Source organism: Corapipo altera, unplaced genomic scaffold, assembly GCF_003945725.1.
Source record: "Corapipo altera isolate COAL_440 unplaced genomic scaffold, ASM394572v1 44, whole genome shotgun sequence".
In the NCBI taxonomy this organism is placed as follows: Eukaryota; Metazoa; Chordata; class Aves; order Passeriformes; family Pipridae; genus Corapipo; species Corapipo altera.
Window position 1 is genome coordinate 18,329,028 of NW_020884880.1, and position 24,338 is coordinate 18,353,365.

Below are 24,338 nucleotides of genomic sequence, written 5' to 3' on the forward strand. Positions count from 1 at the left end.
GTCTTGCTGTTATGACCTTCAGCTTTTATTAGGACAGTCAGAAAACCTTTATTTTCTTGGCATGTTATCTTTTTTGCTATTCCCTGTTCTGTGGTATTTGTCTTCTCTTTTTCTGTCAATGGCTTGTATAACAAACCAAAAGAAAACAAATCAGTGCCCTTTCTTTTGTGTGTCTTCAGATTTTTTTTCTGAATAAAAATATGTTTAGAATGATAAGAGCAAACAAAAATGACTGAGTAGGATATAACATGGATTTCCCTGTTATTCAGTGTACAGAACTTTCTCTCTTTTCTAGTATGACAGCAACAATATGACCTAAAAATCTAGGAGGACCAGATGTAATGTGTACTTGTAGTGTACAGGTGCTTCAAAGGCAGCTGGAGACCCAACGTTAAGCTAGGAACCTCAAAGTCCATATACTCCAGACTGCTCCAAGTTTCTTGTTTGTTGGGTTGTTTTTAAATACAGAAGTATAGCATTATTTGGAGGATGAGGGCACACATGTGTGAATAGGCTGCTGAAGACTTGATCAAAGTTTTTAAGACTTATACCCAAAAGGGAAACATTACTGAAAAAAGATATTGGATCTACTCAAATTACCCACAGAACTGAAAATATCAACAAAGGCTAAAGTATTTGTCTGTAAATCATGATAGCTCTGATACATTATGGCTGGATAGTGGGTTTTAACTGTGTTGTTTTTACAATGGCACTCTTTAGTAAACAGCACTGAAACTGCAGAAGGTTGACATCAAATTTTGATTTGTACTGCATAATGAAGAATTTTTATATTAAAAGCTGTAAAATAGAACTTAGCATAGACAAAAAGAACTTTTTATGATCAATATCTCAACTGTTCAAAATAATTTTCTTTCAAGTATTATTTAATTCAGACAATATGCATTCTGAAATCACAGCTTAGCAGCTCACAGTATGTGAAGCTTCTCAGTAAGAAACAAAAGTACCTCAGATAGAAAACTTGTTTCATCAATCACAATGTATAAATACACAATAATTTACAAGGGCTCTATGAAAACTCATTTCTCAGGGGAAATTCTAATTGCATTCAGCAGAAGTTTAGCCAGGATAATGACCATTAAAATGAGATCTTACTGATTTACTATTGGAATTCATATTTTTAAGAAGTACCTTAATGATATTTCAGACAACATACTTGTATGTGAAATGTAATTGTCTCATTTTCTAATATTTTAAAATACAGTTATTAGATAAAACCATAACATTTCATATTGTAAAGATCTGTAACTGGTAGACTATGAAAAAATACTCTATATGCAACAGGAGAATAATGTAATAATGTCTAAAAACTTGGAAATCATTAGGTTTAATTTAAGTTAAAGTTTTAATTTCTTGCAAACATGAAATTACTTGGTCGGAATCTTGATCCAAGACTGTCAACATAATCTCTATCATTATTTGGAAAAAAAAAAACCAACAAGTTTTAATTGTGTTTGGCATCAACGACTGTAAATAAAATAACAGTATTTCCTGACTACGTCTCATGTTTCCTCTAAAGGAAATCTGTCCAAATTCCCTAGTTTTTAACTGTGCATTTTTAAGTTACATAAAGACTGGCTTACTCTGTGTGTCCAGCATAACTTCTACTAAATAAAAGTTTCTTCCCCTGCTCAGTTTTCAGCCTGGAACACACAAAGTCTGTTGAGAGGATTTTAATACTGAAAACTCAATAATCCACTAGATTATGCACTTGTACATATTTAAGGACCTTTTGGTTAACCCTTCTTATGGATGGAAAACATAAAGAATAATTATTGTTTAGAGGAGAAAAACATGAGTAATAATGCATACTGGTAAAATGGGGGGAAAAATATTACATCACGAGGATAGCAATATCTCAATGTCAGAAATACAGGTCTACATGTTTCAATGTTAGATCCTGCTCTGTACTCTACACAAACTCTTTCTCAGCTGGCAGATTTCACTAGCAGAAATAAGTAATAAAAAACGAATATGAACAGAGAGGAAACTGAATGAACCAATATGATGTCCTGATGGATAGTCTTAGTACGGCAAGAATTTGTATATATTTTTGTGGCAGTAGGGAAAACTACAGTTTCAAGAAGTAGTTATGAAGATAGATAAGGAGATAGCTTTTCTAATGATTATGTGAGGGACAGAGATTTGTGGACTAGTGAATTTGTACAGAGAGAAAAAGACGTGCTTGCTTCAACACAAGCATGAGGAGGCTGCCACTACTGACGGCAACAGGACTAAAGCTGTGAAGTGATAAGTGACAGGACTGGATGGTGACATGCTAAGAACCACTCTCAAAGCAAAAATAAAATATTGCCTTTGGTTAAAATGGTGTCTGTGGAGAAACACAAGAGAGGAATCAATGCCATCATTATAAATACTTACATAGCTAAGTTAAAGGTGAAAAGAAAAAAATTGTTCAGGAGGCAGATGCAGCCAAGAGTCATCTTGAGGGGTTTTTTTCAGATATGAAAGAAAAGCAGAAATAAAGAAACAAAGAACAGAGTCTGTGAGTAAGAGTGGTGCCAAGGAGATCAGAAAAAATAATGGTTGGTCAGGAATGTGTTTGATGCAGTACTAAATAAACAACAGAAGAATAAGGAAGACCTTTAGAAGAGGAAGACGTGACACATTCTGCTTCTTTTATTTCCTTTTCTGAAGTAAATGGGCCTCCAAAATACAAAAAATGGGTTTCTATGTTTGTATAGAAGGTCTAGAGAAGTTCAAAGGGACAAGATCTTACTCTACACTACTACAATATACTCCACACTATCCAATACTCAAACACATTTTTGGATGGAAAAACATCTGCTTAAAAACACAAACCCAGAATTTGGCTTACCAAATAACATCGGTTTAGCTGATGGAGCAAAGTCCATTTTTAAAACTATTTATCATGTAAAGTTTTTGAGTGCAAGCACCCTCTTAAAACATTTTCAAGCAGACTGAGTGTCGTAGGCTGATACAATATGAATCTGTAATGGTAAGTAAGGAAATGTTTCATGAAGGGAAATGCAGAATTGTTTCACTGTGAATCAAACAACTGGAATTGATCATAACAGTGATCAATTATATAATTTCTATTAAAAATATAAATCACACCTACCTTATCTTTGGTTGTCTTCCAGAAGTACTAAAACTTTGTTTAATTATACCTGAAACAAGTACATAAATATTATCTTCTGCCTAAAAAGACCCCAAAACATACATGCTAATATTTTCTATTTCCCAGACATGGTGTCAAAATAAATTTTAAAAAACAGTGTTAAGCAAACCCCGAACCCCATTTGACTATCGAGTTACTGTTTGATGTATTGAAGATTTTCCTACATCATAAACTAAAATCTCAGCCCCACAGTATTTTAAGAAACACTTTCAGAATTTCACAGAAACTAACAATACATATTGACTAGATGTCCACAGAAGATTTGCATTCAATTATTACAGTTACTGCTACCGCTATAACGACAACATTGTCGCTAGTCTGGATAGAGTCCACTTTTTCAGGGGACCTTTGAGGGCTTATCTAAACCTTGTTCCACCAGGGTTTTATTGCCACCATTCTATTAGCTAACTATTCATATGCAGCAACATCTACAATATCTTACTACTTGTATAATCCTACTGAATTTAAGACTTTAAAGACCATTTAGCAGTCCAACATCTAATAAGCAATAAAACTGAATGTAAACATTGACATAATTAATGTACAGTGCCAAAAATGTCTAAAAGGAAGGGTAATGTTATTATTTCTACACTTGGAAAGCATTGCCTTAAATCTTAGTCTTAAGCATTTGCCTTAAAACACTCATGTAAAACCACTCTTTTAATGGTAATTTGGACATATGAGACCACTCTGTCCTACAAATAGTATCTCATTTTGAATGAGTGCATGTTTAATGAAAAGATAATTCTGCTAACTGAAAGTCTGAATAGTAAGATTAGGATATTCTAGAACAATTTTCCTATACAATTCATGGATTTTAATAAAATTCCCTGCATCTTTGTCTACATGAGAATTTTTTCCACACTTACTAACATAGCAAGCATTATCATTAAACAAGAACAGAGGCATCTAATCACTTAAATAGAAGATAAGAAAAAAAAAAGATTTTATGTCACATTTACACTAGTTTTCCCATTGTTGGTCTTGTTACAGTAGTTATATTAGTTCTAGAGTAACAGTAGAGCAAACACATTTCTGAGAGTCTTAAATCTTTTTGTGTTCAAACATACTTTGTGTTGTACTGTGAAATATAGTGCCTCTATTTTTCTTATTTTTCTGATATCCTCTGAATTTAAAAAAAAAAATCCTGAAGGAGGCTTGCATCTGTCACACTGAAATCACTTTAAAATCAAAAGAAATGATACATTTTTAGGCCAGATCTGTTTTCCTAAAAAGGAGGAACACAGACAGAGAATGAAAGAAAAAGAAACAATTTTATTCCTTGTTAATGGTTTGCTTAGGAAAACAGATATTAAAATTCTGTAGTAGCTAGCATAAAAGACTCTTTGGTAAGAAAAGCTGACCTATGTAATAGCAAATAAACTAGGCCCTCATAGAAGCCAAAGTCCTTCAATTAACCTTTTTACTGAGACAGAAAAATAGACAAAGACAGTGTCTACTGTCTAGAAAGTAAAGAATGACATGCAAAATATGATTGTGCCTATTCAAGGAACAGATATTTTACCTGCTTAGGATGCAGACACAATAATACAAATACAAAAGTAGAAGCACTGACTGAACCTGAATCACGCTGCTTGGGGTAAGGATTTTGAGTTCCAACTTCAGACACAATAAATAAACACCACAATATATTACGTGAATATATGCATGAAAATCAGTAATAGAATCCACTTGGTTAGAAAGCTAAGTTTGAATTCTAGCTCTTAGCTAGAATTTTATAAAAAACACACACAGCCTTTTCCAAGAATTCATACACAAAATTGGGTTTGAAATACTATACCCTTTGGCTGTTTCAAATAAATGGTCTTTCAATGAGTAAAGGGCTCATATCCAAATTTGCTTGATCAGTTTGATGACTCACCACATTTGACTTGCTAATCTGCCAGTTTATGAGTGTATTTACAAGTGCATGATATTTCACACCAGAATCTGTCTCACCACTCACTGTACATGGTAGAGACATAGTATTTTCTGATTCATATGCTAAAGTTAGGAAAATACTAATGTTAAAAAACAGAACCAAAAAAAACACAGAAATCATGATGCAGAACATCACTAAACAATAGCAAACATCCTTCAGCCCTATTTTTATTGCTTATTATTATGTTAGAGACCCACTGAACAGCTACATCAGAGAGAAAAATCTCATCATGTATTAGTCACTATGAAAACACAGCCAAATAATCTATTCAATAACTAATCACAAGGAGATTCAAACATGTAAAAATCATCGTAACAAACATTCATGTGTATATACACACACATAACACTAAAGACTTTATTTATAATACTTAGCCTTCTGTGTTTGAGTTATGCTAATCATACAAAGCCAGACGAGGAGTAAGAAAAAAGATTAAGATGCAGACAAGTTAACTAACAAGTCACGGAGCACATAGTGCATCCTGATGTTCAGCCCAGGGTTACCCGCACTGTATTTCCTTTTACCATGGTTACTCCTTTGACAGGGATAGGAAGAGCAAGGCAATATGTTTTGTTCAAATGCCTTGCAAGAGGATATTTTTCAGTTTGAGAGGATCTCAAGGAAAAATGAAATACACATCCTCCATCTCTCTCCTATTTTGTGCCCACTCTTGTTACAATGTGAAAGACACGCAAAAGCCAAAGCTTTTAATTCTCATCAGCCTCTCTATTCTGAATAGCTCTATGAAGATTCCTTGAGGAAACTGAAAAAAAAAAAATTAAATGAGGCATAAAGAACCTCTCTGACTGTTACTTTGGTCTTTAATAGCGGATGTAATTAAAGCAACTTCTAAGGCTTTAACTTCTTAACATGCATTGAAGTAAGTGCAAATCATACAAATACCTTTTAATAGGCAGTTTAGTGTTTTGCTCTTGCAGGCACCTAACCATGTAATTTCAAGAGAAGAGTTTATAACACGATATGAGATCAGAAAAACCTGAGGAGATAATAACTTTTGCTTTGGCTTTAACTTTCACTTCAATGTTATCTAAAAAAACCTCTGAAAACCCTCTCAAGTTTGATCAGATCGGTAGGAACACTGAATCAAGATTTCACATCAGCAGAAAACTTCAGTGTATGTCTTTGAACAAAATGGAAGCAAAGGATGTGGGTTTTTGAATGACAGCTTAATGATCTTTTCAGAAGAAAGGTCAAATTACCTTTATTTATTCAAAATACTCTTAGTAAGCTGTCCTTTAAACCACTGTGCACTGGAATGGCCAATCCCAAGCACATTAATTAAGCCCTTTTGCAGAGTAAACAACTAAGTTCTTTTCTCACTAGCAGGGACTCCATGTACAGCAACAGAAGTTGACATAAACATACTTTGAACTTAATTCCAGCATCATACAGGAAAACCGGGTCTCAGCAGATCTTGTTCTAGCTGATATTTTCTACAAAGACCCATTAGCCCGAGGGCTCAAGAGAAATCTGAATCTTAGATAAACTGAGAAGAGCAAGCCTACAAAACACTAAGATTTCCAAAGTTCTTCACAGACAGCCCATTGTGCAAGTGGTAGTTTTCTTGATGCTATAATAATTTTCAAGGAATTTCCTAAGCTTTCCCTTCACAATCTAAAGAATCATATATAGCAGATGTCAGACAATCTTATCCTAAAAACTTACAAGACTATCTAATCATGTTATTGAAAGAAGAAATATCCTCTCAAAACATTAAACCCATCAAATGCAACTGTCCTAAGCCAAAAAAAAAAGAAAAAGCTCAGCTCTATGATCACAGAACTTGTAAGATATAAGGTAGTTGACTGCTAATTACTGACTCCAGACAGCAAGTAACATTATTGAATGGGGATTTAAATTCACATAGTGTTCCTTGTTATCCTCAAAAGTAGTTAAATGTGGAGCTAAGCGATGACCTAAACTCAGAGCCCAATCATTTGCTACATACAACATACAGAGTTCCTATTTTGAGAGTATCCTAGTTCTAGAATCCCCAATTATTCAACTGGATATAAGCATAACCTGCACAAAACTCAAGTCCTGGCACATGTTATATTTCTAAAACCTCAAAGAAAGATATAGGAGACCCCCTCCACAGTTACATCACTAGAATATTCTTCAGGCAGATCTGTGGTGTCTTCATTACATGGTAACTCTGAATACTATTGGATTGCAGAAATTCAGGAAAGGAATCCTGAATATCAATGTCTTTGCTTATTGGTCACAAGTTAGATCAAAGGTTATCCCAAACACTGAAAACATAAATTAAATTATGAGGTAACAGAAAAACTTCTAAGAAAGATACAGCAGCACAACAGGACTGTACATTGAGACTTCTTAGCCTTATGAAAAGCTAGTGGCTGAGCAATTCTGAAAGGAATATATTGCATGCTTCATTTTTATTGTGAGGAAGGTCAGAGGATTTCTAATAGGATGTTTTACAATGTTTTACACAGTAGTGTCTTTCAATGTATTTAGGATGCTGTCCCAATTGCAGTGTAAGTGAACAAGATTAAGGGAAACAAAAACTATTTTCGAAGAAAAAGCATTCCCAAACATAGAGTAAATTTTTAAACTCTCACTCAACTGACATACTAGCTCTACTGGACTACTATGCATTAAGATATATCATATATTTTCCTTCTACTTGGTTTTACCAGTAGAAATGAAGGTACAGTTACACTGTAAACGAAAAGCAAGTAAAAACCCCTTAAATGTGTCTAAGTTAGGGTAAAGTCGGGAACTTTGTAATTTTAAAATAAGAAAAAACTGCAGCTAGTAAACTATCATCATCCCATCATTCTTCATTGTTTTTGACTCAGTATGGCCCTACCCTCTGTCAATCTTTCTGTTTTCAAATTAATAGGACTTCAGGTGGGGAAAAAAAAAATGCATCTGTCACTCCTGCCTCTATGCTTCTGAAATATATAGAATCTTGCTTCTGTAGGATTAATCATTTCAAGTACCAGGAATAACTCTTCCAGAATCTACATACCCTGCATTTGGTCATCTTGAGAGTAGTTAAAGGAGTTGGTCTTTTAGAAATACATTGTCTAGACTAAGAAGAATAATCCTTTTTTTAAAGGATAATTGAAAATCAGAGTATGTAAAATTATTGAAAATATTATGACAATAGTGGACTATAAAAAAGCGTACCCACCATTACACTGTCAAATGCATACCAGCTTCAGTGCCAATGAACAACTCAGCATATCACACAAGATACCGCTCTAGTTTTAAATTAAACTGATATTTTTCTACAGTTGCAGATCATGTTTATTCTGAGAATGATGAGATGACAGCATGACTAGACAAATCCTTTCAAGGTCCTCATCAATATACCCATGACTAAAACTCACATCTTCATGTTAGCAGTTTCCAAGTTAGCTAGATGAAAATTGGTCACATTTTCCCCTGCAATGCTGACATGCTTGAAAAAACCATTGCTGATAATGCAAACTCTGTTAGCCATTTATCAGTAATGAATGGAACATAATCCAAGTAATATCCAATTATCCTGAATTTATAATTATTTTTTTAAAGCTACCTTTTCTTTATCCTTGAAAAGAAGAAATATTTGCCAGCATTAATTACAACCAATATACAACACTGACTTCAACATTAAGTAGACACCAGAGGTGATTTAAGAATATAAGACTACCGAGTCATTTTTCTGAAAAAGCAATCTTGAAGTATCTATATAATAACTAAATTCTATGCTGGGAGAAAAATGAACAATGATTTCTAGAAATGCTGATTAAAGTTACTGTGATTGACAGGAACCAACTGGATCTTTCCACTTAAAATATTTAATTAAAAATATGTAAACCTGGTACCATAATATTCAAATATTAGAAAAAGTTGATGTTTTGTTAATGTCCAGATCTCAACCAAGCAAAATAGACTACAAGGAAATCATTACCAGTAATGCTTTGGGTGTGGCAAGTTACAAACTACAAAGATTTCAAATGTCTGTGTACAACGCTGAACTAGCCCACAATTAATTACATTTCTGTGAGACACACAATGAGTTATTCTTCAGTATATACACAAAATAGAACATTTGTCTCCGCAAGTTGCTTTTCCTCAGGGGATTCCTTTTATGCAGGCGCTCTCCCACAGTTAGACTAGGTTTCCCTATATCCCATAGCATTCTCCTGCTACTCTCTTAGCACAAGAAAGCAACAAAGTGCTTTTTAAAATTACTATTTTTTAAAGAAAACTTTGATAATAATCTCAGGGCTGGCCTGTCACAGGTCCTCCAGCCTTTAGAATGGCAGGCTATCCAGTTACAATTAGCAAATCATATTAATGGATTTTAAATAGAATTATTAAATCATTTATTTGCCCTGAGCTAATGGTTAGACATTTCAATTAAAAGGAGTCATATTTCATCAGTACCTGGGCCAAAATCTGAAAGAAACTCAGCTAGTAAATAGGATTACAAACAGATAAAGTAATGTTATTCTATGTTTTATGAAGCCTGGGACCTTGTACCAATAATATTTGTTAATCTTCACATGACTACATTCCCTTTACTAAAAAGTACATTTTAAATCATTCACAAATTTTCTTTCAGAACTAAAGGGGATGAATGGAAATCTTAAATTTTGCTCAACTCTAATATTCATCTCTTTTTTCTAGTATAAAATGCTCTTTGATTTTCTCTAATCATAATCTCATCCCATTTAATAGGTACCTCATGGTAGCTCACAATTTTGCAAGTGACTCAAAGCAGTTAGAGCTGTTTTTTCGGTTTTTTCTTTTAAATTTTCATATTTGGAACATAATCAGAAAAAGATAACACCCAACACAGCTGATGCTTTCCTATTTGCTTACCATAAATAACTATAAGCAGAATTAATGCTCTGTTTTATCACATAATCCTGTTTTAATCATTAAGCCTTCCTTCAATTCCATTCAGCCAATTCATCTAGACAGCTAAAGCTTGCCTCTTTCAACTTTATTTTTCACACTCTTCCATCTGTTTCTTATCAATACGAGTCATTTTAGGGTTTCAAATTTAAAACTACCTTCTTTGTCAAGTTGCCTGATAATATTCCAGCTTTCACAGATGTTACTGCAAAGTACAGAGACAAGCTACACAAAGACTATGAGATGCAAAATGTATTAAACTGGAAATGGCTGCCACAGAGGCACAGTTATTTTCTTAGGTAGTTCAGATAGTGAACTTGCAACAAATAATGAAATACCCTAATATTCTGGAATAAACAACTGCTTTGCTGTTAGAAATTAGTGCACACTTAATTCTTAAAGAATATTACCAATAGCAGACTCTTTCAAATTACTTGAACTGGAGCTGCTTGAGTTGTCCAGTATGTCCAGCTCAGCATCTAATTCAGAGAACATACCTGCACATAAAAATCAAAACAAAGAAGCTTTTAATCCACCTCTGACCAACATCAGCACCCTGATGTTTCTTTTGCTAATGTCTACCTTTCTCTATAATCCTGTGATCCTCTACCAGAATTTCTTCATATGTTCCTTCCTCATATTTTCCACATGCAGACTGACAACTGTCAACTGGAAGGTCAGTTTTTTCTGAAAACTGACTTTTGCAACTGGCTGCTCCATTGCTGCTACTATGAAGACTCAACTTCTCATAATTTTTCTGACAACAAAGAAGAAAAAGGAAATGTTATATATTGTCATTTTCCAGAACTCATTACAAATTCTGAAAATGAAAGTGTCACTTGTGCATACATGCATAAAAACACTCTTTTTGTTCCCACTTAGCTTCTAGTCCAGGACTGTACAGAAACTGGTTCAGTCACTGATTCTAAATTTAGAACAAAACTTTCAAACCGAAAAAAATTATTTCTAGTCTTTACATAAAAGACATCTTTGTTCTTGATGATAATCTTTTCACAACAAGCATTGAAAGTGAAAAAAATGAAACAAATGCCAGACCAGAAGCAAACACCGAACAAAAACAGAAGACTGGACAAAGACAGTAGGTTCCCAGGTACGAGCATTGGTAGATTTACTCTCTTCCAGCTTAGATAATAAACAGCAGTCCAGTTCTGGACAATGCAAAACCTGCATAACAGCCAAGACGGTAGTAAAATATGAAATTAACTTGATATGATGCCATGTCAGAGACCCCAAGGCTGAACTGACCAAATGCAGAGCTAAGAAAATAAAACATCCAATATAAATTATTTGCCTGTAACATTTAACTGCTGCGTCCTGTTTGTAGCACAAGGTTCTTTAATAAGTTTAAAATTCTGCCTCTGCTGCTGTCAGTGTTTATTGTTTTTCTAGAAAGAATAGAAATCCCTGATCCTTGTTATTGTTTCTATTTTAATGCAACGTATTTTGAAGGAAGATGTTTTATGATCTCTGTATATATTGTTCCAAGTCTTCACATATTAGTTCTGGTGTGTGTAAATAAATTCATGTTTCTTTTTACCCTATCTTGTCAGAGCAAAGCGTGATAAAGGAGGACAGGAGATAAATTATACAAATATATCAGATTAAAAAAATTAGTATCTTTAATATTAATTTCAGGAGATAATACATTCCTAAATACTTATATTTTTACCAAGTCTGCCTAAGACAATTTGTTCTTTATCTAAGTCAACTTCTTTCAAAGTTTTTCCCAAGAAGTATTTTGACCTTATCAGGAAAGAGCAGAGTGGGTGCACTAGAAAACCTTTCTCCTCAGAAACCTAACTGCACCCCTGAGCACTGACTATACACTGTCTGTATAATAGGTCTACTTCAATTACTTCCCCATCTTCAGTTCTACTCCCAAGTCTATAACTTAACTTGTAAGGGATGGATGGTCAAGCCTTTCTCCTTAAATTCAGGTGGAAAAAGATCATTTTATACTCAAGTACTGGACTGAGCTTATGTCCAAGATGTCACAATAGCAGTGACTGGAGTGTAGCACAGGATGACAATCACTAATGATGACTCTCTAGTTCACTTGAAGAGAGCAGTCTAGTCCTGGAATATGAGCACACATCGTACCCTGAACAGTCAGAGCACAGTTACTGAAAAGAACCAACTCACCTGTTTTACATCAAAGAAAACAAAGTCAAGACAGAGAAGGGTCAAATTGCACGGACATTTCAAACTTAAATTCCCTTTCAACATTTACAGGACTGAACCTCATACTCAAAAGACTAACTGTTAACAATAACTTCTAAATCAGGCGGAGCAGAAGGAAAAAAAATATCAAAAAGACAGCTATTACCAACTGGTTTCAGATCTAGCAGCCCATCAAGATGGGAAACTTGTTCAAAATGTGTGAATTGAATTCCACAGACCTCATGATAAAAATAATTGTCAGACCTGCTATAGAAACTGATCAGAGATCAGTGAAACATATTCTAAAGCCTTAAAGTAGCTATATAAACTGTAAAGCTATAACCTGTCTATACATAAAATCTGGTCCATTTACATAACAGCTGAACATAGAAAACTATAGTATTCATTAGTAATCTGAGAGTAATAAATACATTTGCTGTGTATATTTTGCTCCACCTAGAAGATAGCTAATAAATTTCAAAAATGAGATTATATACTGTTTTTTCTTTTTTTGAGTAGGACAACTGGATGATTTAGAGGGACAAAAGTACCCCGACTAGAGGAGGCTGCGATGCAAGTTCAATGATTTTGCTTACCATTGGAGGGGGAACATAAGGATCTACATATGGATATAATTTTATGAGAAGAGGATGGAGAAACTTTTCTCCAAGACATTGAAGCAATCATTTTCATATGCCTCAAAGTCTCAGACATACTTCTTTCAGATAAGTAGAAAGACAGATACTTATCTTTTGAAGAAATCTATGAAACGGTGGCATACTCAAAACATCACAAACATTCAAAGAGGAGTTTGAATGTTTAGGTTGATACATATTCATTTGAACTATGCTCATACCTACACCTGATTCTAGAGTTCCAGTATTTTACAAATCTTTATGGAGGTTCCATCAGTTGATTCAGTTTATTTTCACATTTTTGTAATAAACTAGTGTCTCAGTTTCCCCATGCATTAGATTGATTGCCACTTTTGTTGAAACAAACTCTGCCTTCTAGTACAAACAAACACAGTTGAAAACAAAAGCTAAGGGGAAAAAAGTCCCTCTGCAAAAAAATGTTCAAATAATGAACCAATTAATATTTTTTTTCCAGCATTCATCTATCTTTATTACTGAGCAAAAGCATCTCTGGAAACTTGTGTCCTAGCCATGATGAAAAAATTCTATCTTCATCCATATCCTGTATGCTTATCTCTTCATTGGTCATCATTACTACTGTAAAATCAAGTTATACCTAATTTTTGGACAAGTGAAGCCTAAATTGCTCTTTTTGACTTCCAGTAAACATCTAAAAAAAAATCTAAAAAACCTAAGTAGAATAAAGATATCGATCTTTTGTTTAGCTCTGTTTTGCCATATTACTGTCCAGAAGAATTAACTTTTCTATCTTCAAGAAATATAGAGCTCTCTAGTGGTATTTGTAAACAGTGTTTAATTAATCTTCTTTATTTGAGACATTCATAACTACAGCATTATGCTAATCAATTGAATTTTTATTTCAAGAAAAAAACCAGAACTATTTCCACTATTAAACTATTTGTAAAAACCTACAAGTTAGCGATAAAATGAATAATAGCTGACATGAAATTGTCAGGGGAAAAAACATGCTAAAACAATGTATTTTTTTCAGTAAGAGGGTAACAGCTCTTGTGCATTAGGAACAAGAAGTAGATGTTATATATAAGAGTTTTAGCAAGGCTTTTGACAATGTTTTTCATGACATCTTACAAGAAAGCTAGGGAAGTGTGACCTAGACAAAATCACGATCAGTTGGCTGTATAATTGACCATAAAAATTGTACTCAACTTGGTAAGCGCTTCGAGTGTTTGTTACACTGAAAATGGGTAGCGAGCACAATTTTTCAGGATCCTTTTTGACCTTGTTCCAAAACTACTCAATGGTGTCACTGAATTACAATGATAATCTGAATAATGGATAGATAGAGTGCCTGCTAAAGGTGCCTAGACTGCGATACATTCCCATCATATATCATCCTGCAGCATATACATCATACACAGAGTTGTGCCAGTGAAACTGACAATAAGTGTCAAAGAAAGTCCTGGGAAGCTGGAGAAACTAAAAGAACTTATGAAGTTTAAATAGAGAGAAACCAAAGTTCTATGAGCAATGGGGAACAACTGTACAAATGCACAGACTGGGGAAAGACTGGTCAGACAGAAGCTGTGCAGGAAAAGATATGGGGATTTTGACGGATGAGAAACAGAATATGACTCAACAACACCATGCTGTTACAAAAAGGTGAACATCATACTGGGATGTATAAAGAATAATTCCAAAGAATTGTTTATTCATTCTAGTTGATACCAATAAGATTCTCAGTTGGAGTAATTAGGTATAATTTTGAACACTACACTTAAAATTATGTCAATCTTACTTTTTAAGTCGTATTTTGTAGATCTCTGATTATTCTCATTTCTTTCTTTTCCTGTCTCTCCACATTTTTTATTATTCAGTCCGTATTAAAAAAAAAAAATCACAGAGAGGGAAACCAACATATAAAAGACATAACTTTTACATATTTCCACTGTCGGGAGGACAATTTCAGTAATCAAGTGTTCAACTATTGCATCTATCTGGGATTCTGAAGAGAGAAATAAGTGTTCATACACAATGTAACTGGTCTGAATGTGCTCAGCAAATGCAGTGTTCTGGGGATATTCTGGACTTAGTGCTCTCAGAGTGCTTTTATGGCACTTAAGATTGGGTCTGAAAATGTCAATTGTCATATACATCTTATACATGCACATGCATATGTCCATCTAGTATCTCCTGGAAACAAGACACGCACATCATATCTACTCTGTCAAGTATACCAAGTAAGACCAAAATTTTCTGCAAGCATCAGACCAACTTCAGATATTGTGTATAGCACAGTGTATATATGTGCTGTGGGTACGCCCAGGATGCTTGAGGCATCCTCATCATTTCCTAGATGTTATCTTCAAATGGAAAGAAAGACTCAATCAGATGTGACTGTAAAGACAGTTTGTGCATCTCTGCTGTTTCTAAACTGTTTCTATCACATGACTTTATTATGACTGACTGGTCAAATACCTGTCAGGAGTGACAGGTAGCTCTAAAGCTCAGAGAGGGACAAGATAATCTCTGACAACTCTTCCTGCCTTATATCCGGTAATTCTATTAAAGTATTTAGATGTATTAACAAATTGAAGCCGAATTAAGCATATTATGGGTTTGTCCTTAAGAGTCTGATCATATGTAATTTGGCTGTGATGACTATTTTCTACATTCAGCAACACTTAAAAAATATACCTGCAAACCAGTTTTTATATCATTACTCTATTCTCCAAACATACACAGTATAAATCTAAAAAGGTTATTTTCTTTTTATCACGCCAACATCTCTAACATTTAAACTTTAAATCTAGTACCTGCTACATAAATGTCAAAACAGAATGGTGTCAGTGGAGTGAAAGGTGGAAGAAGAAAAGAGTTGGTGGAATGTTAAGTCTTCATGACATTCCCGAGTCCTCACTCATTTCCAAAGGGAATTGTATGCAGCAGTGCACAAACAGTCATTATCACCCAGTTTTTAAATACAATTTTAATAAATTTTAATAATAAATTTTAATAAAAATATTTTATATTCTAATCTAACATAAATACAGGACTCTATTTCTGCAATATTAATAACCTGTTACCTTCTAAGTGTTTTAAAACCAAGCATAGTCATTGCTTCAACTGACACAAAAGCAGTTGTTGCACACATACACGGCTGTTTAAAGAAAAAAAAAATCTTTTATGCACCAAAAGGCTGAATTGCACAAAATCTATTTCTAAACACAAAGAAAAAGGAAATTAAAATGAACATTAATCCAATCTTTATGTCTTTTCTGAGATAACAAAAAAACTTGATTAATTCAAATTGAATTGCTAATTAAGTACTACTTTGTAATGCATGTGGTGATGCTTAGAAACTAACATGATTATTAGCACAACAATTGGCAACAGAGCAGAACTGAATTTGGGTGTGGGGGGAAATGACTTGGTGAAAAAGCAGCTAAATCATTTTGTGTTTCTTTGTCTTTCAGATAGTTACAATCCTATCCCCTTTCTTGTGAGGAAATCGATGGCTGCTGTGAATTACAAGAGTTGCCAGTAGCCTGCAGGGTGGTTACAAAAGTACAGATTCTTAAATCATGATCTTTAAACCTTCCCCCTTTGGTCACAGATCCCTGTGGACCAAGAAAAAGATAAATCCATTCCTGTGGATGAAGAAGACTGGTAACAGTAGCATGGTCTCTATTTACAGGTATTATTACAAAACGCTTCACATTTATTTACATTATGGTCTTTGTGACAGAAGGGGCACAGAAGGAAATCCCAGTATTTCTCAAGACTCATTCATGTTTCTAAATCAACCCAGAAAAGACATAATGCAATCAACTCATAATCATCTAGAGGTAGATTATTAAGGTTTATGTCACAAAGAGAAGCCAGGAAACTCCCATCAGCCATTTCAGGTCTGGCCAGGTTCTTTACTTCAGATTTAGTCATTTAGATATAGTCCTGTTTGAAAACAGCTATGCTGCTTCTTTCAGTATTTCTGACCAATAACAAGTTGAACAGATTCTGCAGGAGAGAGGCAGGCAGGCTTCTTAGCACAAGGCCGTAGCCAGGCTGCCTTCAAACAGAATAATCAGTGTGTTTTTCAGCAGCAGGATCCTAGTCCACCAGAAGCACAGCACCTTGATACCTACAGATTAGCCTGAGAGGGCCAGTGCTGACCTGCAGCTAAAAATCCAATCTAAACGGAAGATGACTCACCGTGGTCTATATGCCACATCCCCCGGCATGCTGGGTTAGGGGAAGACTTACCCATCCAAGAGTGAAAACAAAAAAAATGCAGAGAGCAGCCTGGCTAATAAGAGTTCTTGTGCACTTGAACGTTAGGACAAAGCACTCAGCTAAGGGCCACCTAAATGGACCAGGTCAGACCAAGCGCTGTTAATGACTTTTGACACTCTGTTAGCCCTGACTAACCTGGAATGTGGATCCACTCCACAGACCAGACTACACTCAGAAAAAAAGTTGGACTTACTTTTCCCATTACCTAAGCATCTTAGTTTCCCTTTACTCTGCTTAACTGGTTACTTGATCTGAATATATGGATTTGCATAGATTAATTTAAAAATGAAATTAATATTTAGTGACATTATTAATACAAAAATTAAAGAACATGGTATTACCTGGTATAGAGAAAAAATGTGACAGAATATGTGTGCCACATGCACGAATCAGTACTACAGAAACTAAGAAAAGTAAGTTGCTCTGATCAGACAGGTAGTCTATCATGTCTGCCCATTTTTAATATATTCTCTGAGAGTAGCAGAAGGTACAAATGGCTCATATTCTGTTATATATTTTTAGCTGACAGACTCCAATTATAAAACTTACATTTTTCTCTACCACATTCAAAAGACAGGACAGATTTGAATATTCATAATTCTATATTGTTTTAGGTATATTTATATTTTACATTAAAAATATGGCAATGGGAAAAAAATTAAAAACACTTCAGGATATATGCTAGATGAAACAATCATGGATGATGCCCATGTAATGAAACATATATTTCCAAAGTAATAGAAGTGACTTATTTCACCTTTTTCTAAACAGACCAAACAAATTTTTCAAATCTATATACTTCAAAAAAGAAATCAAATTACTATTTGGCTCCACACTCATTTCCTCAAAGGACAACACTAGAAAGACAATTTGTTAGTTAGATCAACTACTGTTTTGAGACTCATATTTGCCCTGGAACACAGAAAACTCAGGTTTGCCACTAGTCTGTTCAGTGACCTTACACAAAATACCTTTTTCCTCTCCACCTCTTCCTACCCTGAGCATGAAAATGTAATATTGATCACCTTGAAATGAGAGGTAAAATGTGAGAGAAAATTATTGCCATTATTACTACTTGTTGGGTCCTCTGTATCCTGTATAATGTCAGCAACCTTAACCTTTCAGAGCTGAACACACTAACTCTGTTAAAGACCTGTCACCCATATATCTGCTTCTATTCTGACATAAACAACAATTTCTATGAAAAACAACGAAAAATAGGAATTTCTGTGGGAAGATGATAATGATTCTTTTTACTAGGATTATTTTCAAGCATGGATTTTATGCTATACTTATTACACAAGATTATACTTCAACATCATCTATTGACATGCCTTTCAATTGCCTACTTACCTGCTTACAAACTAGCCTTACAATACTTATAAAACAGATTCCACTCTGGTTCCAAAAGATCTCTGTTGCTTAGTTCCATAAAGCAGGACAGAGAGTACAGTCCTTATTTCAGAAACATTCACAATATGACACAACTGGGATGAAAAAGGAGGCCATAAGAACATTTTAGTAGAGAAAACAAAGTATAAGATAGTTGGCTTCAACAAAACAGTGAACTACATGGCAGAAACACCGAATTCTCTGACACCATGGAAAAATGACAAATTACTTGGCTGTGGAATAGCTGGGGCCTTGACTAAGATGAATTAGGCTGTCTATACCTCACAGAGTTTTTATTTCAGGAGCAGCTGCTTGAAATTCTTCCTAGCACTTTTAGTCAGAATATTGCCTATTTTTTCAAAAGACAAACTTTTCAGGAAAAATTATTCTCTTCGTTAGAAATTCTCCAACTTTATAAAATTTTCCAAAGGGAAGAAAGAAACAACATGGTTCCTTCTGTTTCTAAGCTCTGCAGCCGTGCCCTGAAATTTGGAAGATCCTAGCCTGTTTATTCTATCTTATTTACAGCAAGGACACACAGTTAGGTCTCCCACTACTCAGTACTAAGCTATATTCCCCTCTGGTTCTTCAGTGTTCTGGATCTTTGTCAGAACCTCATGTTCCCTTAATATACATAATAAAATATCTACTGGAGTGGAACTAGAACTACAGTATTTCTTCCTCAAGAAGATTAGCCATTATCACCCAAAATACAGAGGCATTTTTCTTTTCTTTTTGTAGATAGGTGTATTTTCAAAGTATTTATACGAAACCTTCTATGAAAAACTATCAGTTCTATCGTATCTTACAAATGTCTGGATAGGGGACTCTTCTCTAAAGACAAGATAATTGCATGTAAATCCCAAATCTAGCATCTTTCCATTTATAGCACGTTTTTTTGTAAATTTCATCACAGTTATGCAAGAGAATGACTATATCAAGATATGAAAAAATAATGAAATACAACAAGCTTCCAAATGTGTAGGGTAAGAAAATCTTAAAAAAAAATGGAAAAAAATTGCTTGTACTGTTTTAAGTTAAAAATTCTATTCTGTATCTTTCTTGCATCCCAATACCTCTTACATTTCAAAAAATAGTGGTTTGTTAAAAGTTTTCTGGAAGTTTTTGGCATTCTTCTCCTTGGAAAAAAAGGGTATAATAAAAATAATGATCTTAGACTGATAGGTCAAAAAACTATTGAAAAAAAAAATTAACAATTTCTACAAGTGCTACATTTGGTCAGGAACATAAAGACCATGGAGTTTGGGACCAAATTGTGTTCCTGAAAACCTTTTTCCTACGGAGAATTTCTTCAGTGCAAACTACTGAACTCTGACAAAAGCAATCTAACAGATTCAACTTCTCAACAGACAAGACTGGCTGTGTACATTATAACTTTGCTTTGCAATTACCATAACAATAATTTTCACAGTGTGCTTTTGCTACACAGAAACATTATCCTTGTATTTTCTAAATAAATTCTCTGAGATCATATACAAGTTTGGTTCATTATGTAAAATACTGATGTCCTTCACGAAGGGTGCTTAAAACACAGCCTGAAGCAAATGGAAGAACTGCAAGAAGTATTTCTGCAGAACTGTATCAGGCAGTTAGAAAACATGAGCAAATACCTTATCAGCATCAAGGGTTTGTATTTAGCAATCTGTATTTAAAAATTATATTTGTATAGGTTCCATTTTCTAGGTGTCATTGTTTATGAATCATACACAAGATTATCAACTTGTTCCACCCTAACCAGGTGTATATTCTCCTATTCACAAATCATTCACAAGGGTGCAATAATAATTACATGTTATCGGATATTATCAAAACTGCAAGAACCTCCATAACAATGCCATTTTCCAACATGGAATGATACTGGTTTTTAAGATACTGTCATTTTTCCTGCATAAGCATGTGCAAAAAAAAATTAATGAATACCTTGTTAAAAATAAATTAAAGAGCCTGCACAGAAAAATGTTACAAGAGGATTAATTTTGATTTATTTTTTGCTTTGTTATTTTCTCAGATATGGCAAACAATGATAAGAAAAAATAAAGTCTAATACATGTACTTACTTGTGATAAAATGGAAAGCTGATGGTGATAGGTTACTGCATTTCAATTAGCCTCCATGAAGTACTGCTGGGTTCGTCTCCTCTCCCGATCCAGTTTCTTCTCCAACGTGAGATGAGAGGTGAATAGAACATCCAGGTATTTCATCATAACATCAGACAGCAGTGAGCTGACCTCCACTGTGTCTGGACGTGCCTCTGCATCAGGAGTCAAGCAGCTACAGAAATAATATTCTCTATTTACTTATTTCTAAAAAAAAACCCAAAAACATTTTTCACCGCTGTATTTCTCCACTGGTATTTATGGAGTCATGCAGGCCAGCACTCTGTTCATTCTGCATGGGACAGTTTGATGCTGTGCAGCCTTGTTGAAACACCACAGCACAGTCCCTGGTTTCAGCTGGAACAATTACCCTTGGCACCAATCCAGACAGAACTGCATCTAGGGGCTGCAGCTGTGCACCCCCAGACACACCAGGGATTGCCCAGGGCCTATTCGTGGGACTGAGAGAGACATTGCCTCCCTTGTGGCAACTGTGCTCTAGTCAAGGTGCTGCACCACTGAACAAAGCATCTGTGAAAGAGAGGAGTGTGTTGTCAGAAGGATATACAGGAGAATGTCACGATTTTCACGGAGACTTTGCAGAGACAAACAACTTTGCTCCCAAAACAATGCAAAGAAGGAGGAAAATTTAGAGCTTACCCTCAAAGAATCAGTGGATGGAGGCTCCCAAGAGGAGCTAGGTTGAAGACCTGTGACGTCTGCCAAGAGAAGGAAGGCTTTTCCTCTGACTACAGGTATATAATTACAGAATAGGTATAGTGACCTAGCAACAGGTGAGGAAGAATAAGACCTAATGGAGGACACATCAGAGCCAGGTGACTCTGAATCAAGAGTTCACATCACAAATAAGATGCAGTAGCTGACAGTCATTTGAGGCTGAAGAACAGAGGCATTCATCTACTTGATCTGATTTGATGTCTGTGATGTCTGTTGCTTGAACTCAGGACATTGTGGAGATACTACTGATTCATCCTGACCCTTGGGCTATTACTTCTTGCTGTTCATTCATATGGGCACAAATAACACTACCAGGGTCAACTCCGAACACACTGAAAGTAACTACAGTGCACTGGGATCAAGTGTGAAGGGCACTGAACAGAGATGGTGATTTTCTTAATTCTATCAGTGAGGAGGAAAGGCTCAGGTCAGGGTGGGTGCAACCTGACTATGTATAGTCAAAAGCTCACGAGTGAGGATCAGAGGAACAGACCGACACGGGTGACACTGTGGTAGACACCTGCTATAAACCACATAAAACCAAAGAGGAAGTCAATGAAGCCTTTGTTGGACAGATGGAGGAAGCTTTGTGATGGCAGACACTCATACTCATTGGAGCCTATTAACCACCCTAATATCTGCTGATGGGATGGCTGACTGCAGCAATCAGGAGACTTCTGCAATCTGCTGATGACAATTGCTTGGTGAAGCTGATTCAGAAGCTAACTAGCAAAGGCACTCTGCTAGATCTATTGCTCACAGACAAGGGAGAACCAGACAAGGATGTGAAGATTAAGGACAGCCTTGGCTACAGCAGCCATCAGACTGTGGCGGTCAAAATCCCAAAAGAAGTGAGAGAGATCGTATTGTTACAACAAAGGACTTCAGGAGAGCAGAATTCAGCCTGTTCAGGGATCTTTCTGGTAGAATCTCCTAGGAGACTGCCCTGGAAAGTAAAGGGAAAGCTTGGGAGAGCAAGCTAATCTCCAGGGACATCTCAAAGCACTAGAACAGCCCAATTCTGCATGTAGGAAACAGGAATGGCCTAAACAGGAAGAATACAGATATTGCCCAAAGGGTGGAGTTAGGAAAGCCAAAGCTTAGCTGAAGTTGAAATTAACAATGGATGTGGAAGGCAGAAGAAAGGACAACAAAAGAAAGGCTAAGGAAAATGTGGACCCACTACACAACCTAGTGACAAAAGACATGGAAAAGTGTAGGTCCCTTTTTTGCTTCCATTTCCATTGAGAAACTTAGAATCATAGAATCATAGAATAGATTGGGTTGGAAAAGACCTCCAAGATCATCAAGTCCAACCCCTGATCCAACTCCAATTACTATATCATGGCACTAAGGGCCACATCCAATCTCTTTTTAAAAACCTCCAGGGATGGTGAATCCACCACCTCTCTGGGTAGGCCGTTCCAATGCCTGATAACCCTCTCTGTAAAGAATTTCTTCCTAACATCTAACCTAAACCTCCCCTGGCAGAGCTTGAGCCCATGTCCCCTTGTCCTATTGTTGGTTGCCTGGGAGAAGAGACCAACCCCCACCTGGCTATAACCTCCCTTCAGGTAGTTGAAGAGAGTGATGAGGTCGCCTCTAAGCCTTCTCTTCTCCAGACTGAACAACCCCAGCTCCCTCAGCCTCTCCTCATAGGACTTGTGCTCAAGTCCCTTCACCAGCCTCGTTGCTCTTCTCTGGACCCGCTCCAGCACCTCAATATCCCTCCTGAACTGAGGGGCCCAGAGCTGAACACAATACTCAAGGTGTGGCCTCACCAATGCAGAGTACAGGGGAAGGATCACTTCCCTGCTCCTGCTGGCCACACTGTTCTTGATGCAGGCCAGGATGCCATTGGCCTTCTTTGGCCGTAAGTGTTCCAGATCTCTGAGCCTACCTGTGCAATCCATGAGCATAAAGCATTTCCACACAGCAGAAAATAGGGACCAGATGAGAAGAGTTTGAGGGTGCTGATGCAGTTGGTCAATGCCACTATCTATCATGTCTAAAAGGATCAAAAGGAGGGTCCTGTAGATTGGTAAAAGCTGAATATCACACACACACATATATCCAAGAATAACAAGGGGGAAGATCCAGGACGCTGATAGCCAGTCAGCTTCAACTCTGTCTCTGGAAAAATAATAGAGCTATTTCCTCTGGAAAATTTTCAAGCACAAAAAGGAGAAGAAGGTGACTGGGAACAGCAAGGATGGATTAACCAAACAGCTGTTATACCTGACTAGGCTGACTGGTGTCTACGATGAGATTATTGGCTCTGTGGAAAAGGAGAGAGCAGTATGTGCTGTGGATAGCTTTATTTTAGCAAGGCTTTTGACACAATATACCACGGTATCCAAAGGACTATAAGGTAGGTAGATAACTGGCTGAACCTCCTGGCTCAAAGAGATGTCATCAGTAGTACAAAGTCCAGCTGGTGGCTGGAAGTAGCCTTCTCCAAGGATTGATATTGGATCAGTACTATTTAATGTCTTTATTAACAACCTAGATGATGGGATGGAGTGCATTCTCAAAAGACTTGTGAACACTGAATTGCAGGGATCAGTTAACATATGGGGCAGGGCTGTTGTCAGAGTGACCTGGGCACCCATACAAAGGTCTAATTGCTACTTGCATAATGGGAGGGCATGGAAAAGATGGAGCCAGATCCTTCTCAGAGGTGCACAGTGGTAGAGCCAGAGGCAATATACATAAGTTAGAACGCAGGGAAGTCTGGTTAGATATAATGATTACTATTATTATTATTACTACTACTACTTTTAGTCACAAAGGAAGATAAGTACTAAAGAGGGTCCAGAGAAGTTGTGGGATCTCCATCCTTCAAAACTCAGACAAGACCCTGAGCAGTGAGTAACCACATCTAATTTTATCTGCATTAAGCAAATGGACTAGACGACTTCCGGGGCCCCTTCCAATCTAAATTACTTTACCGTTCTATGGTTCTTGTTTCAGGCACCCCAGGT

General features: G+C 35.9%; 1 protein-coding gene across 1 annotated transcript in view; it reads right to left on the reverse strand.

Moving 5' to 3' along the window:
* Positions 1-24,338, reverse strand: part of NEK10 (NIMA related kinase 10) — an 85,554-nt gene that overhangs the window by 12,885 nt on the left and 48,331 nt on the right. Inside the window, 5 exon segments of the mRNA XM_027639478.1 lie at positions 1,390-1,427; positions 3,122-3,170; positions 10,430-10,516; positions 10,602-10,776; positions 20,578-20,791. Coding sequence (XP_027495279.1) covers positions 1,390-1,427; positions 3,122-3,170; positions 10,430-10,516; positions 10,602-10,776; positions 20,578-20,791 — 563 coding nt within the window.